Source organism: Oncorhynchus kisutch, linkage group LG25 (genome assembly GCF_002021735.2).
Source record: "Oncorhynchus kisutch isolate 150728-3 linkage group LG25, Okis_V2, whole genome shotgun sequence".
Lineage (NCBI taxonomy): Eukaryota > Metazoa > Chordata > Actinopteri > Salmoniformes > Salmonidae > Oncorhynchus > Oncorhynchus kisutch.
In genome coordinates, this window is record NC_034198.2 from 35,537,491 (window position 1) to 35,555,967 (window position 18,477).

The window sequence follows — 18,477 nt, forward strand, 5'->3', positions numbered from 1 at the left end:
CCTGTACCCGGTAGCACACCAACCCTGTCTGTCTCTGTCTGTGTCTTCAATACCAATACCCATCATGCATCTGACCAATGGGAAGAAGCCCTTTCACATCCTGTTCAATTAACATTCAACAGCATGAGTTTACATATAAACATCTTGGGATGCTACACACACACTCATGAATAACCTTAAACACACCGATAAATAACAGTGTAACCACGCTTTAGCATCAATACAATCTGGGGTATGAACAAGTACGTCCACCCGAGATAAGAAACTTCTGCTATCCCTGTACACTGACTTGATATACTGTAAAGCATGTCTTTACATTATGTGAAAGAGATCATAGGACAATCGCCACACTCATACACACACACTTACACACACACACACACACACACTTACACACTCACACACACACTTACACACTCAAACACACACTTACACACTCACACACACACTTACACACTCACACACACACTTACACACTCACACACACACACGTACACACTCCCACACACACTTACACACTCACACACACACTTACACACTCACACACAGTTAATTGGTCAGACACTGTGTTCCTATTGTGACATGGTTGCCTTGACCCTGGCAGAGGAGAGGAGCAGGTGTGTTCTTACTTCATAGCAACTAGACTTGCCGGAGACAAGCAATGGGAGACTCAGATACACAGAATCTGGTTTGCTGTGTAATATTGCAAACATGTAACTAACGGAATACGTTATAATAACACTATAAATGCATCTGCTTACAAACTCACGTTGAATCTAGACTTTTGTCGAATTGCAGCAAACGTCAGAATAGCACTGTGTCATAGTCCTCCTCCACTGATATAACTATACTTATATAACCAATGCTGACTGAGAACGGGGTTATTTTAAAGCCATTGGCAGAGGTGTGAAGCGATTTATTAAGGATCGTATTCACTTAAATAAATAGAGGGCTTCCCAGCAGTGCCCAGCGCTGACAATGGGCATCTGGGGGCCTTGGTGCGGAGCGGAGGGGCATTGGGGCGGAGGGGTGGGGCCTTGGGGTGGAGTGGAGGGGCATTGTTCAAAGTTTTGGTAAAGGGTGTATAGCCTCACAGTCTCACTAACCTACTTCCTGTTCTCTTTCTGATCCCTCAGCCCTTTTAATAGTTAGTCCCCCATCAAATCCTTTTCCATTTCCCTGTTGTAACGTGCCAGGCCCTTTCCCAGCGAATGAGGTGTGTGTGATAGGGATGGGGAACGCTGCTGCCACACCTCTGTCTCCTGAATCCGACACCAACAAGGTTCTCAGTACACACACATGCGCACGTACACACACACACACACACACACGCACGACCGCGCACGTGCACACACTTATTCTCCAACAAAAGTACAATGGGTCAATCAAGAATGACAACTCAACTCAAGTCAGACAGTATATCTGTCACTCATATCGAGGAACTTCACACCACGCCTCTGGGAAAGGGCCAGGAGTTTCCTGGTTTCCTATTTTCATTTGTACCTTGTAAAAGGAGTACGCAATGAATTTAAAAGGGGTTTGAAAAACAATACTCTGCAATGGATTCACTTTTGAAAAGAGTACCTCTGAAGAGCGGGTCAAGTCGTTTGTGTCTTGGCTGTACTTTTCATAGTCCTGATCTTCTTCAGAGAGACCGGCAGGGTTATAGCCTGGTCCCAGAACAGTTTGTGCTCTTGTGTACTCCATTGTTGTCATTGTCAAGGCAGTTGGCATAATAGCACAAGCAGACCGGAACTCAGGCTAGCATGCATATATCGGGTTATACTGTATCTATCTGACTATCACACTTTAGGTATTAGTGTACATCCCAAATTGCACCCCCCCCCCCCCCAATGTAGTGCACTACAGGTCAAAAGTACTGCACTATATTGGGAATAGGGTGCAATTTGGGATAGACCCTTAGGTTTCACCCAGGGCTACAGATGACATCAGGACTTACCTACAACTGTATCACTTCACATTTAATCAATGTTTTGTTACCCTCCAGTTACATTACTCTCCAGTAACATTACCCTCCAGTAACATTACCCTCCAGTTACATTACCCTCCAGTAACATTACCATACAGTAACATTAGCCTCCAGTTACATTACCCTCCAGTAACATTACCCTCCAGTACCATTACCCTCCAGTAACATTTACCATCCAGTTACATCACCCTCCAGTACCATTACCCTCCAGTAACATTTACCATCCAGTTACATTACCCTCCAGTAACATTAGCCTCCAGTAACATTACCCTCCAGTAACATTTACCGTCCCGTTACATTACCCTCCAGTAACATTACCCTCCAGTTACATTACCCTCCAGTACCATCACCCTCCAGTTACATTACCTTCCAGTAACATTACCATACAGTAACATTACCATCCAGTAACATTTACCATACAGTTACATTACCATCCAGTTACATTACCCTCCAGTAACATTACCCTCCAGTAACATTTACCATCCAGTTACATTACCATCCACTTACATTACCATACAGTAACATTAGCCTCCAGTTACATTACCCTCCAGTAACATTACCCTCCAGTACCATTACCCTCCAGTAACATTTGCCATCCAGTTACATCACCCTCCAGTACCATTACCCTCCAGTAACATTTACCATCCAGTTACATTACCCTCCAGTAACATTCGCCTCCAGTAACATTACCCTCCAGTAACATTTACCATCCCGTTACATTACCCTCCAGTAACATTACCCTCCGGTTACATTACCCTCCAGTACCATCACCCTCCAGTTACATTACCTTCCAGTAACATTACCATACAGTAACATTACCCTCCAGTAACATTTACCGTCCAGTTACATTACCATCCAGTTACATTACCCTCCAGTAACATTACCCTCCAGTAACATTTACCATCCAGTTACATTACCATCCAGTTACATTATCCTCCAGTAACATTACCCTCCAGTAACATTACCCTCCAGTAACATTTACCATCCAGTTACATTACCATCCAGTTACATTACCCTCCAGTAACATTACCCTCCAGTAACATTACCATGCAGTAGCATTACCCTCCAGTTACATTACCCTCCAGTAACATTACCATCCAGTTACATTACCATCCAGTAACATTACCATCCAGTTAAATTACCCTCCAGTTACATTACCATCCAGTAACAATACCCTCCAGTTACATTACCTTCCAGTAACATTACCCTCCAGTAACATTACCCTCCAGTTACATTACCATCCAGTAACAATACCATACAGTAACTTTGTCATGCAGTTACATTGCCCTGTAGTTACATTACCCTGCAGTTACATTACCCTGAAGTTACATTACCCTGCAGTTACATTACCCTGAAGTTACATTACCCTGAAGTTACATTACCCTGCAGTTACATTACTCTCCTGTTCCGGTGTCAGGGTGATGCAACACACTCTCTCTCTCTCCCTTCCTCTCTATCTCTCCCCCTCTGCCTCTCTATCTCTCCCTTCCTCTCTATCTCTCTCCCCTCTGCCTCTCTCTCTCCATTCCGCCCTATCTCTCCCCCTCTGCCTATCTCTCTCCATTCCTCTCTATCTCTCTCCCCCTCTGCCTCTCGCTCTCCATTCCTCTCTATCTCTCCCCCTCTGCCTATCTCTCCCTTCCTCTCTAACTCTCTCTTCCTCTTGATCTCTCAACATTTTCCTCTTTCTCTCTCCCATCCTCTCTCTCTCTCTCTCCCTTTCTCTCAGCATAGCATTCCATGCGTGTGCCATTCCAGTGTAGTTAAAGTTAGCGCTGTGGAGGCGACAATGTGTTGTAGCGGGTGGCCCCACAGAGACGCAACCCAATGATTTTATTATCTACTCTGGTGTTGAAGGGACGCTAAGCAACGTGAAAACACACTATAAATACAACTACCCCCCCACTGTCCAGCCCCCTTCCACTAACCCACTGTCCAGCCACCTCCCACTAACCCACTGTCCAGCCCCCTCCGACTAACCCATTGTCCAGCCCCGTCCCACTAACCCCACTGTCCAGGCCCCCCCACTAACCCACTGTCCAGCCCCCTCCCACTAACCCACTGTCCAGCCCACTCCCACTACCCCACTGTCCAGCCCCCTCCACTAACCCATTGTCCAGCCCCCTCCCACTAACCCACTGTCCAGCCCCCTCCCACTAACCCATTGTCCAGCCCCCTCCTACTAACCCACTGTCCAGCCCCCTCCCACTAACCCATTGTCCAGCCCCCTCCCACTAACCCATTGTCCAGCCCCCTCCCACTCCCCCACTGTCCAGACTCCTTCCACTCCCCCACTGTCCAGCCTCCTTCCACTCCCCCACTGTCCAGCCTCCTTCCACTCCCCCAATGTCCAGCCCCCCCCCACTCCCCCACTGTCTAGCCCCCCCTACTCCCCCACTGTCCAACCCCTCCCACTCCCCCACTGTCCAGCCCCATCCCACTCCCCCACTGTCCAGCCCCCTCCCATTCCCCCACTGTCCAACCCCTCCCACTCCCCCACTGTCCAGCCCCATCCCACTCCCCCACTGTCCAGCCCCCTCCCATTCCCCCACTGTCCAGCCTCCTTCCACTCCACCACTGTCCAGCCCCCTCCTCTACGGTCCAGCCCCCTTCCACTCCCCCACTGTCCACCCTCCCCACCCCACTGTCCGGCCCCCTTCCACTCCCCCACTGTCCAGTCCCCTCCCTCCCACTCCCTCACTGTCCAGCCCCCTCCCCCTCCCCACCGTCCAGCCCCCTCCCACTACCCCACTGTCCAGTCCCCTTCCCCACTGTCCAGCCACCTCCCACTCCCCCACTGTCCAGTGCCCTCCCACTCCCCCACTTTCCAGCCCCCTCCCCCAATGTCCAGCCCCCTTCCACTCCCCTACTGTCCAGTCCCCTTCCCCACTGTCCAGCCACCTCCCACTCCCCCACTGTCCAGTGCCCTCCCTCTCCCCCACTTTCCAGCCCCCTCCCCCACTGTCCAGTCCCCTCCCACTTCCCCACTGTCCAGCCCCCTCCCACTCCCCCACTGTCCAGTGCCCTCCCACTCCCCCACTTTCCAGCCCCCTCCCCCAATGTCCAGCCCCTTTCCACTCCCCTACTGTCCAGTCCCCTTTCCCACTGTCCAGCCACCTCCCACTCCCCCACTGTCCAGTGCCCTCCCACTCCCCCACTTTCCAGCCCCCTCCCCCACTGTCCAGTCCCCTCCCACTTCCCCACTGTCCAGCCCCCTCCTCCCCTACTGTCCAGCCCCTTTCCCCTCCCCACTGTCCAGCCCCCTCCCCCTCCCCACCGTCCAGCCCCCTCCCACTACCCCACTGTCCAGTGCCCTCCCACTCCCCCACTTTCCAGCCCCCTCCCCCACTGTCCAGTCCCCTCCCACTTCCCCACTGTCCAGCCCCCTCCTCCCCTACTGTCCAGCCCCTTTCCCCTCCCCACTGTCCAGCCCCCTCCCCCTCCCCACCGTCCAGCCCCCTCCCACTACCCCACTGTCCAGTCCCCTTCCCCACTGTCCAGCCACCTCCCACTCCCCCACTGTCCAGTGCCCTCCCACTCCCCCACTGTCCAGTCCCCTCCCACTTCCCCACTGTCCAGCCCCCTCCCCCACTGTCCAGCCACCTCCCACTCCCCCACTGTCCAGTGCCCTCCCACTCCCCCACTGTCCAGTCCCCTCCCACTTCCCCACTGTCCAGCCCCCTCCCCCACTGTCCAGCCCCCTTCCACTCCCCTACTGTCCAGCTTCTTCCCACTCCCCCACTGTCCAGCCCCCTCCCCCAATGTTCGGTCCCCTTCCACTCCCCCACTGTCCAGCCCCCTCCCCACTATCCAGCTCCCTCCCATTACCCCACCGCCCAGCCCCCTCCCAACTGTCCAACCCACTGAAACCCCCCCACTGTCCAGCCCCCTTCCACTCCCAACTGTCCAACCCACTCCAACCCCCCCTCTGTCCAGCCACCTTCCACTCCCACTCTGTCCAGCCCATTCCAACCCCCCTCTGTCCAGCCCCCTTCCACTCCCACTCTGTCCAGCCCACTCCAACCCCCCCTCTGTCCAGCCCCCTTCCACTCCCACTCTGTCCAGCCCACTCCAACCCACCCTCTGTCCAGCCCCCTTCCCCTCCCACTCTGTCCAGCCAACTCCAACCCCCCCCCTCTGTCCAGCCCCTTCCCCTACTTTCCAGAAGGGATATCCAAAGAAAGGGATATCCAAATAAAATATGATTTGATTGGTTAAAGGATTGATTGATTATTGGCACGTTGATTTTGTGTTTATTGGCACAAATATTCCAAATATATGTCAATGGGTAAAATACAACTTAACCAGAGTACAATGCTATATTTGTTAACAATTTTCAATTGACCCACTCCCCAACTGTCCAGACCCCTTCCACTCCCTCTCTGCCCAGCCCTCTCCAACCCTGCTCTGTCCAGCCCCCCACTGTCCAGCCCCCTCCCACTCCCCCACTGTCCAGCCCCCCCCCCTCTGTCCAGCCCCCTCCCCTACCCTCCAGCCCCTCCTACTCTCCCCACTGTCCAGCCCACTCCAACCCCCTCACTGTCCAGCACCCTTCCACTTCCTCACTGTCCAGCCCCTCCCACTCCCCCACTGTCCAACACCTCCCACTTTCCCACTGTACAGCCCCTCCCACTCCCCCACTGTCCAGCCCCTCCCACTCCCCCACTGTCCAGCCCCTCCCACTTTCCCACTGTCCAGCCCCCTCCACTACTTTCCAGCCCTTATCACTTCCCTAATGTCCAACCCCCTCCCCCACTGTCCATCTCCCCCCACTCCCCCACTGTCCAGCCCCTCCCACTCCCCCACTGTCCAGCTCCCTCCGACTCCCCCACTGTCCAGCCCCTTCCACTACCCCACTGTCCAGCTCCCTCCGACTCCCCCACTGTCCAGTACCTTCCCACTCCCCAGTCCCTTCCCACTCCCCCTCCCCTACTCTCCAGCCCTTCCCTAGTGTCCAGCCCCCTCCCCCACTGTCCAGCTCCCTCCCACTCCCCCACTGTCCAGTCCCCTCCCACTCCCCTACTGTCCAGCTTCCTCCCACTCCCCCACTGTCCAGTCCCCTCCCACTCCCCCATTGTCCAGACTCCTTCTACTCCCCCACTGTCCAGCGCCCTTCTACTCCCCCACTGTCCAGCGCCCTCCTCCCCTACTGTCCAGCCACCTTGCCCTCCTCACTGTCCAGCCCCCTCCCCCACTGTCCAGCTCCCTCCCACTCCCCCACTGTCCAGTCCCCTCCCACTCCCCTACTGTCCAGCTTCCTCCCACTCCCCCACTGTCCAGTCCCCTCCCACTCCCCCACTGTCCAGCCTCCTTCTACTCCCCCACTGTCCAGCACCCTTCTACTCCCCCACTGTCCAGCCCCCACCTCCCCTACTGTCCAGCCCCCTTCCCCTCCTCACGGTCCAGCGCCCTCCGGCACTGTCCAGTCGCCTCCCACTCCCCCACTGTCCAGTCCCCTTCCCCACTGTCCAGACACCTCCCACTCCCCCACTGTCCAGCCCCCTCCCCTACTTTCCAGCCTTTCCCACTGTCCAGTCCCCTCCCACTCCCCCACTGTCCAGTCCCCTTCCCCACTGTCCAGTCCCCTCCCACTCCCCCACTGTCCAGCCCCACCCACTCCCCCACTGTCCAGCCCCTCCCACCCCCCCACTGTCCAGCCCCTCCCACTCCCCCACTGTCCAGCTCCCTCCGACTCCCCCACTGTCCAGCCCCTCACTCCCCCACTGTCCAGTCCCCTTCCCCACTGTCCAGACACCTCCCACTCCCCCACTGTCCAGCCCCCTCCCCTACTTTCCAGCCTTTCCCACTGTCCAGTCCCCTCCCACTCCCCCACTGTCCAGTCCCCTTCCCCACTGTCCAGTCCCCTCCCACTCCCCCACTGTCCAGCCCCACCCACTCCCCCACTGTCCAGCCCCTCCCACCCCCCCACTGTCCAGCCCCTCCCACTCCCCCACTGTCCAGCTCCCTCCGACTCCCCCACTGTCCAGCCCCTCCCACTCCCCCACTGTCCAACCCCTCCCACTCCCCCACTGTCCAGCTCCCTCCGACTCCCCCACTGTCCAGCCCCTCCCACTCCCTCACTGTCCAGCTCCCTCCGACTCCCCCACTGTCCAGCCCCCTCCCACTTCCCCACTGTCCAGCCCCCTCCCACTAACCCACTGTCCAGTCCCCTCCCACTAACCCACTGTCCAGCCCCCTCCCCCTCCCCCACTGTCCAGTCCCCTCCCACTCCCCCACTGTCCAGCCCCCTTCCCCACTGTCCAGACACCTCCCACTCCCCCACTGTCCAGCCCCCTCCCCTACTTTCCAGCCTTTCCCACTGTCCAGCCCCCTCCACTACTTTCCAGCCCTTCCCACTTCCCTACTGTCCAGCCCCCTCCCCCACTGTCCAGCTCCCACTGTCCAGCCCCTCCCACTCCCCCACTGTCCAGCTCCTCCCACTCCCCCACTGTCCAGCTCCCTCCGACTTCCCCACTGTCCAGCCCCTCCCACTCCCCCACTGTCCAGCCCCTCCCACTCCCCCACTGTCCAGCTCCCTCCGACTCCCCCACTGTCCAGCCCCTCCCACTTCCCCACCATCCAGCCCTTCCCACTTCCCTACTGTCCAGCCCCCTCCCCCACTGTCCAGTCCCTTCCCACTCCCCAGTCCCTTCCCACTCCCCCTCCCCTACTTTCCAGCCCTTCCCACTTCCCTACTGTCCAGCCCCCTCCCCCACTGTCCAGCTTTTTGTTAAAAGAGACATCCAAATAAAATATAATTTGATTGGTTAATTGATTGATTGATGATTGGCACATACATTTTGTGTCTTAAGTTTATTGGCACAAATATTCCAAATATATGTCAATGGATAAAATACAACTTTACCAGAGTACAATGCTATATTTGTTAACAATTTTCAATGAAACCACAACTTGCTTAGCCACAGCTCTGGTCTAACAATGAAAAACTGCACATTTGGCACAACATGTATTAATTGAATCAATTGTATGCATACTAGGCAGTTACAAAGGTATATTGTATTGTTATTTAAAATGATGAGCACTGTTTTAAAGGGAAGCATTAAAACCTGTGCGTATCGAACTTGAGAGAGATACTTTGACTTCATTAGGCAATCACTTCCTACAAGTTCACTTTACGTTGTCATAGTGAGCTTTGACCGTGAAAAGTCAGCCAGTCTACTACTTATCTAAAACATAACATTAAGTACCTATTAAATGTTCACTTGAAACATCAACAGAGCAGCAATAGAGTCACAGATACATCACGTGATGTGCATGAGAATAGTAGAATGGAGAATCATGGTCCACCGTCTAACAATACAATACTCTGCTCCAGGATGAAGTTTCTCCTAGGTACAGATCTAGGATCAGCTTCTCCTCCCCAAATCTAACCTTAACCATTAGTGAGGAAAATGCAAAAATGACTCAAGATTAGAATCTAGGGGCAACTTCACCCTACTTCATCCTTACTTTCCAATAACTCATCTTTGGATACTCCCTATTTACCTCCATGATCTTGATCCTGGTCTTTTCAAATGTCCAGGGAGAACAAACCACCAGAATTTCAGATAGTATTTTAGCTACAGAACAGCTAGTCTTTCTAGCAGGGGTTGGAACCGGTTCAGGGAACAGAACCGAAAAAACGGAAAATAACGTAATTTTACAAGGAACAGAAACAGAACCAGGAATGAAAGGGATCCATACTGTTCTGGAACAGAACAGTTATTTTAAAAGCATGGGAACCGGTTAATAACGTTATTTTATGTTCCAAGCATTTAATTATTTTTTTATCTAAACACAACAAAGCACCTATGCAAAGCCCTCACTCTGTCACTCAGAAACCTATTCCAGTGTCTGCCTGCAAACTGAAAATGTGTGTGTGTGTGTTTAGGCTATCTGCCCCTCCCCCCTCCGAAGCATAGGCTTCTGTACTGACGTTAGCATAGGCTACTGACTGACATTACAAGCGGAATTCAGAAGATAGGGAGAGAGATTTTTAATCCGTTAGAGAAGAATGGATGAACTTGTTCAATGCTAGATACTAAATGCCTAGTTATCACGTTTCACATTGGATTTATTAACTACAAAAAGGTAAGACTTATTTTTTTAAATTCTGGTGCATACACAAGCTTGTTAGATAGCTAGCTCAAACTTGTTAGCTAACTAGCTCAAACGACATTCAATGTTCCTCCATAGAAGCCGCTCCTCATAGGTATAATTCTGTGGACCTAAATTCAGATCATGCATGTCATAACAAGATGCCTAGCACTTCAAGCCTCTTCCTCAACCCTCTGTCGCTCTCTCCGCAATATTTCAGTCGCATCTTACGCCACTTGTTTGTCACCTAGCTTGCCTGCCCTATCCACACTGATTGGTAAAGTCATTTAATGAGCTAAATGTAGACAACTGTTGATTTGAAGGAACAGAACGGAACAATATAAAACTGTACTTTTTGGGGGTTCGAACCAGTTCAGAACTTTATTTTGCTGGTCGTAACAGCGGAACAGAATGAAAAAAATATGGGTCAACATTTGGAAATTAATTTCAGTTCCAACTCCTGCTTTCTAGGCATATAGTCCCTCCGGATAGTATCTCACCTACAAAGCAGCTAGACTTTCTAGCCCATTCTAGTCCTTCAGCTAAGCATCTGTTTTTGATAATGTGTGAGTCCATCATACCCAACCAGCTCAGACGTCCCTCAACTCTCTCCAGTCTCTTGTCATTCGATACCTTTTTGTTCAAACTTCAAATTGTTCCATTTAACAGTCCCACTGTTCCACTGTCCATGTCGTCCCCTCAGGCCACAGCGGCACCTTGACTACAAATAGTTGAAACTTCAAACTTTAACAGTCCCTCTCTTCCCTCAGGGCTCAGACCACGCATAGTCCATGGTTGGCCATGAGGGCCGTCTGACTCTCCCTCCTCCGGTCCTTCTTCCTCCCAAGCCGGACCCTCCAGCAGACAGCACTGGACCCCAGGAGGGCTAGCCCAGCCGACAGCAGAACCAGCCCCAGCACCGAGATGGTGGAGCCGTGGGAGTTGAACGTGTACGCCACGGCCGTTACCACAATACCGGCGATAAGGACCACCACGCCAAATGGCACGGTGCACCGGTAGCACGACATCTCTGCCCCGCCAGTGGCCGCTGTCAGCTGCACCTCGTTGATTAATGGGATGGTCGTCACAACAACGCTACGGTCCTTCTTGTTGTGGTTGTTGTTGTTGGATTTCTCTGTAGTGACTTTCTCAGAGGTAGATGTGAGCATTTTCATGGCGCTTTTGGGGACTTTCGGTGCATTTTTATTGAGAGAGTCATCTGGAATAGAGATTTTGCTGGCTAGGAAAAGGTGGGCCATCTTGACTTTCAGTGGTCAACCTGTCAATCTGTGTGGCCTACAGAGAGAAAAATACATTTTAGTCATATTGAAACCAAAACAGAGAACCCAGAAAACACTTTATGAAAACAACTATAAAGGATGTGAACAGAGCACAATTACTGAATTGAAGCCTGTGCACATTGAAATTAATTGAAGGCCGCCTATAGCGGCGGCCTATAGCGGCTGCCTATAGCGGCGGCCTATAGCGGCTGCCTATAGCGGCGGCCTATAGCGGCGGCCTATAGCGGCGGCCTATAGCGGCGGCCAATAGCGGCTGCCTATAGCGGCTGCCTATAGCGGCTGCCTATAGCGGCTGCCTATAGCGGCTGCCTATAGCGGCTGCCTATAGCGGCTGCCTATAGCGGCTGCCTATAGCGGCTGCCTATAGCAGCTGCTTGACAAGGGAGGCATTTTCCAAGCTAAACTGACCAAGACGCACCTCCAACAATACATAAAACCTCACATAATTACAGTGCATTCGGAAAGTATTCAAAACCCTTCCTTTTTTCCACATTTTGTTACGTTTCAGACTTATTCTAAAATCGATTACAAAAAGTATATTCTCCTCATTAATCTACACACGATACCCCATAATAACAAAGACAGGTTTTTATACATAAAAAATAAAAATAAAATAATAATAATAATATCTTATTAATACCTTCGGTATTCAGACCCTTTGCTATGAGACTCAAAATTAAGCTCAGATGCATCCTGTTTCTATTGATCATCCTTGAGATGTTTCTATAACTTGATTGGAATTCAATTGATGGGACATAATTTGGAAAGGCACACACCTGTCTATATAACGTCCGACAGTTGACAGTGCATGTCAGAGCAAAAACCAAGCCGTGAGGTCGAAGGAATTTTCCATAGAGCTCCGAGACAAGATTGTGTCGAGGCATAGATGCCGTAGCACTCGCTTCTGTCATCATGAAGTGCTTTGAGAGACTAGTCAATGATCATATCACCTCTACCTTACCTGACAACATAGACCCACTTCAATTTGCGTACTGCCTCAACAGGTCCACAGATAATGCAATCGCCATCACACTGCACACTGCTCTATCCCTTCTGGACAAGACAAATACTGTATTTGGAAGAAGTTTAGAACCACTAAGACTCTTCCTAGAGCTGTCTGCCCAGCCAAACTGAGCAACTGGGGGAGAAGGGCTTTGGTCAGGGAGGTGACCAAGAACCCAAAGTTCCTCTGTGGAGATGGGAGAACCTTTCAGAAGGACAACCATCTCTGCAGCACTCCACCAATCAGGCCTTTATGGTAGAGTGGCCAGACGGAAGCCACTCCTCAGTAAATGGCACATGACAGCCTGCATGGAGTTTGCCAAAAGGCACCTAAAGGACTCTCATACCATGAGAAACAAGATTCTCTGGTCTGATTAAACCAAGATTGAACTCTTTGGCCTGAATGCCAAGTGTCACGTCTGGAGGAAACCTGGCACCGTCCCTACGGTGAAGCATGGTCGTGGCAGCATCATGCTGTGGGGATGTTGTTCAGCGACAGGGACTGGAAGACTAGTCAGGATCGAGGGAAAGATAAATGGAACACATTACAGAGAGATCCTTGATGAAAACCTGCTCCAGAGCGCTCAGGACCTCAGACTGGGGCAAAGGTTCATCTCCCAACAGGCCAACGACCCTAAGCACACAGCCAGGACAATGCAGGAGTGGCTTCAGGACAAGTCTCTGAATGTCCTTGAGTGGCCTAGCCAGAGCCTGGACTTGAATCCGATCGAACATCTCTGGAGAGACCTGAAAATAGCTGTGCAGCGATGCTCCCCATCCAACCTGAAACAAAGCTTGAGAATGGGAGAAACTCCACAAATTAAGGTGTGTCAAGCTTGTGCCGTCATACCCAGGAACACTAAAGGCTGTAATTGCTGCCAAAGGTGCTTCAACAAAATAATGAGCGAAGGGCCTGAATACTTATGTTAATTTAAAAAATATATTTTTTAAATATAAATCTACACACATTTTTTAAAAACAACAACTGTTTTTGCTTTGTCATTATTGGTATTATGTGTAGATAGATGAGGAAAAATAACATTTTAATCAATTTTAGAATAAGGCTGTAACGTAACAAAATGAGTAAAAAGCCAAGGGGACTGAATACTTTTCAAATGCACTGTATGCCCAGAAAGAATGACAATTTCTCTCACCCAGTAGCATATGGGCTATTTAGGTGAGCGCTGATAAGCATTGTGATAAGCAGTGCCCACATTGTCAAAAGTAGGGGTATGAAATATTTTGCTTGTGCATGCTGAGCGCGCCTCTCCAGAGTGCTGTTGGAGAGACGCACCGCTGTGACGCTCCACCAAAGTTCCATCAAAAGAATTAAGGAACATAACGAGTATATGGCCTTTTCTGTAGCCTACAGGCTGGAGTGGAGATAGAAATGTGCGACAATGTCATGAGACAGACATCTTTTACATCGTTTCTCTGATCAAATAGCCTAATCTAAAATGGCTCCCCATCAAATAACAAATGGCCTTCGATATGAATATGGCATGTTTACAGACAGTTACAGGTCAAAGTGAAAACCCAGACTACTTGCATTGCCCCCCCCCCCCTCCCCCCTCTTTTACACTGCTGTTATCTCTGTTATTATCTATGCATAAGTCACTTTAATAACTCTACCCACATGTATATATCACCTCATTTACCTCCACTAACCGGTGCCCCCGCACATTGACTCTGTACCGGTACCCCCTGTATATAGCCATGCTATTGTTATTTTACTGCTGCTCTTTAATTATTCGTTACTTTATTTTTTACAAAAAAAAATGTATGTATTTTTTCTTAAATCTGCATTGTTGGTGAAGGGCTTGTGAGTATGCATTTCACAGGTCTACCTACACCTCTTGTATTCGGCGCATGTGACAAATACATTTTATTTTATTTGGATTGCTCACCAATGTGGTTTTCATAAAAACTACTCCACAGCCAACTCTGTCTCTTTTGCAACTTGTGGATACAATCTTTACAGTCCTGAACAATAATAAAAGGGAAAGCTAAGTGAAAGGAAAAGGGAAACCTTGTCAGTTGTCCAACTGAATCTATTCAACTGTGTCTTCCGCGTTTAACCCAACCACTCTATATGGCGGCAGGGTAGCCTAGTGGTTAGAGCGTTGAACTAGTAACCAGAAGGTTGCAAGTTCAAACCCCCAAGCTGACAAGGTACAAATCTGTCGTTCTGCCCCTGAACAGGCAGTTAACCCACTGTTCCTAGGCTGTCATTGAAAATAAGAATTTGTTCTTAACTGACTTGCCTAGTTAAATAAAGGTAAAAAAAATACACTCTTGTCATGTTTTTAGATTTATCATGATTGCATTATTATGGTTTTCATGATTATATATATAATTGGTTATATAGTTATGTTTATGATAGAGAACAATTTTTTTATGCAATCATATGTGCATCTGCAAGGGCCAAGATATTCTGTGGCGTCCCACAGGGTTGGATAATTGGACCTTTGTTATTCCTAATCTATATCACTTAATATTTTCTTTGCTGATGATACCAATTGATTGATTCACTAATTAATGAAGCCAACTCTGAATTTTCTGAATGGTTCCAGATTAACAAATGATCTTTAAATGTAAAAACAAAAAAATCAAATTGCATTATTTTCACTAGTAAGAATAAGATATATTGTAAAAAATAAAATAAAAAAAGAGCCAGAATCTCAATTGGGGGTCACATCCACTAGATTCCTTTGCTTTCTAATTGATGAAAAGTTTTCCTGTAAAGATCATGTTCAATTTGTCTGCAGCAAAGTGATGAAATCGGCTGGTGTCATCAGAAAGATTAGTGGTTTGGTTTATCAGGCTTGCTTCCTAACTCTATACTACAGCAAAAAAAATGTATATGTATTTTTGTTTTATCACTTGTTTTTTTTTGGTGCAAATAAATTAAACTTAAACAGTACAGTAAATAGAAGTTAAGTATAGTTCAGTACAGTACAATAGTACAGCACAGTGGAGTATTAGAGTATAATGTACTGTATTGTACACTACTTTACTCTAATGACCTTTATCTTCAACTTTCATTCAGAACCGAAAATGAACCTTATAACGGAATGCATTTTAAACTTCGGTAAAATACGTATTTTCACCTTTCATTCAGATCCTAAAATGAACCTAACTTCAATGTCTGGAAAAATATGTATTTTAGATGTCTTTTCAACGTCATTTTGCTTACTGGGACTATTCTAAGTATAGGAGGGCGGGATTTTTTTGTGTGTCTCGCCTAGGGTGGCAGAATGGCCAGGTCTAGGCCTGTCTCTGTGCCTATGCATAGCCTTATGCCCTGGCAGTAATATTTCCACCGGATGCATCGTTGGCAGTTGAACTTGAGGCCTTTACAATGTGCAACATAACTGTCAAATTCCCCGGAGAACTGCGGGCAACGTTAGGCGACCTCCGTGAAACCAGAGCCGGTCAATTTCATGAACAGTCTGCTCTAATGATGAAATGGAAGATGTTAAAATCCATTAAAAATATCTATGATGTAGCATATGTCATCAACCCTTAACTTCTCTGTCGATGTCCACTGAGATGCGATGCAATATATCGAAGTCTTGCTCGAGCACGCGCGTTATGGAGATTTTTTGGGGGTCTGTCGATAAAAATGAATCTCTTTATCAACATTTAGATGCCGACTGTTCCCATATTTGACACCTAACCCATGCACATATTGTAGTTTCAGGGATATGATATTCAATGCAAGTAATAACTGTGAATGTCACCATTAAAGTCAAATAAATCAGTTAAACTTACTGTATTCTGGAGCTCTTTTCATTCTCTGACGTTCTCGAGTGCGTCTTTGGAGTAACGGAATGCGACCGTAAGCCTGTTCACTCTCATCTCGTTCTTGAAGTTGTCTGTCATGTCATCCGTTCGTTTTTTGACCATTATTAGTTAGTTTTTTCCCCTCCAAATACAAATATAATATACGACTCTCCTGTTTATCTTTCACACGAGCGCATGGAAATGTGTTATATGCGCAGAGGTTTTCCCAGAATTAGATATATTATATAGCCTAGCAGCGTTTATTTCACTCACTTCTAATCTCTCTGTACGGTGTCCGTGTACGGTGCAGGGAGCGGATGTTCTAAACGAGCGCAGTCATGTCTAGAAAGCTGTGTCTCTTTTCCATGATCTGGTCTACAACGTCTTGGAGAATCATGCTGGGGATATCAATAGCTAAAGAGGGGAGGGGCTGTGAGACACGGCTCTCCTCTCCCCCTCACCTAGTAAACGAGCAAGGAAACTTTTAACCCTTCCCACTCGGGAAGACAGGGACACAGCTGAACTGATAAAACTGCTAAGTCTATTATTATTTATTTCAAAGTATACAGCAAACGCAATTTCAATGTGTTAATGACCCATAGCATCACATCTAATTATGTATTCAAACAACAATTACGTTCTTCTTCATTGTTTTACCAGTAGCTTATATCACATAACCTCAACCATTTAAAAGTCTACTGTTATGATATAATGCGTTGTCTCATCTATGTTGTTCATTTCTACTTGTGTTTCAATGTGTCAAGACTCACCCATGACACTGCCTATGCTTTGTATGCCAACTAAGGTATGGCCTTTACACCAAGTTTGTATACGGGCTGGTAACCCTAGCATGTAATGGTTCTCTGTGTGTGTGTGTCTGTGTCTGTGTGTGTGTGTGTGTGTGTGTGTGTGTGTGTGTGTGTGTGTGTGTGTGTGTGTGTGTGTCTGTGTCTGTGTGTGTGTCTGTGTGTGTGTGTGTGTGTGTGTGTGTGTGTGTGTGTGTGTGTGTGTGTGTGTGTGTGTGTGTCTGTGTCTGTGTCTGTGTGTGTGTCTGTGTGTGTGTGTGTGTGTGTGTGTGTGTGTGTGTGTGTGTGTGTGTCTGTGTGTGTGTGTGTCTGTGTCTGTGTCTGTGTGTGTCTGTGTCTGTGTCTGTGTGTGTGTGTGTGTGTGTGTGTGTGTGTGTGTGTGTGTGTGTGTGTGTGTGTCTGTGTCTGTGTGTGTGTCTGTGTGTGTGTGTGTGTGTGTGTGTCTGTGTGTGTGTGTGTCTGTGTCTGTGTCTGTGTGTGTCTGTGTCTGTGTCTGTGTGTGTGTGTGTGTGTGTGTGTGTGTGTGTGTGTGTGTGTCTGTGTGTGTGTGTGTCTGTGTCTGTGTCTGTGTGTGTGTGTGTCTGTGTCTGTGTCTGTGTGTGTCTGTGTCTGTGTCTGTGTGTGTGTGTGTGTGTGTCTGTGTCTGTGTCTGTGTGTGTCTGTGTCTGTGTCTGTGTCTGTGTGTGTGTGTGTGTGTGTGTGTGTGTGTGTGTGTGTGTGTGTGTGTGTGTGTGTGTCTGTGTCTGTGTCTGTGTGTGTGTGTGTGTGTGTGTGTGTGTGTGTGTATGTGTGTGTCTGTGTCTGTGTGTGTGTGTGTGTGTGTGTGTGTGTGTGTGTGTCTGTGTCTGTGTCTGTGTGTGTGTGTGTGTGTGTGTGTGTGTCTGTGTTTAAGTAATGGCTCGGTATTATTTTAACCCCTTGTTTCGGGGTCTGGTTCTTGTTCACATGGGGAGTAGTCCGGACTGCTTTCCTAACTGACACTCAATATTTCCACACAGGGATGCAACAAACTCTTTTACTCTCCATTGTTGCACAATGCCACTGCACCATTGCTTCACTGACTAACTGTATAAAATGCCAACTAAAGGCTGCAACGTCGACTAATGCACTGTGGAAGAAAATAGCATTTAGTCACTCTGACTCTGAATTCCCATATATATATATATTTTTTTTTACATTTACACAAATGATTGATAAAGTTACAGTTCTAAACATTGTGAGTCAGAGTAGGCCTATTTCTGGACTCAAGCCTTTTCTGTTGGAGACTCTCAAATGAGGATTCTTTAAATCAATGACAAAACGCTATTTTCTTCCAGGTTACATGAGTCACTTACAAATGACTGCAATACTATCGAACCATTACTTAAACACACACACACACACACACACACACACACACACACACACACACACACACACACACACACACACACACACACACACACACACACACACACACACACACACACACACACACACACACACACACACACAC

At 48.6% G+C, this 18,477-nt stretch overlaps 1 protein-coding gene across 1 annotated transcript; it reads right to left on the minus strand.

Moving 5' to 3' along the window:
• Positions 1-8,784: 8,784 nt before the first annotated feature.
• Positions 8,785-16,580, minus strand: LOC109870442 (transmembrane protein 100). Its single transcript, XM_020460952.2, has 2 exons — positions 16,165-16,580; positions 8,785-11,383 (listed from the first exon to the last, which is right to left on the minus strand). The coding sequence occupies exon 2, from the start codon at positions 11,344-11,346 to the stop codon at positions 10,861-10,863; it is 486 nt and encodes a 161-aa protein (XP_020316541.1). The 5' UTR covers positions 11,347-11,383; positions 16,165-16,580; the 3' UTR covers positions 8,785-10,860.
• Between the last annotated feature and the right edge of the window lie 1,897 nt (positions 16,581-18,477).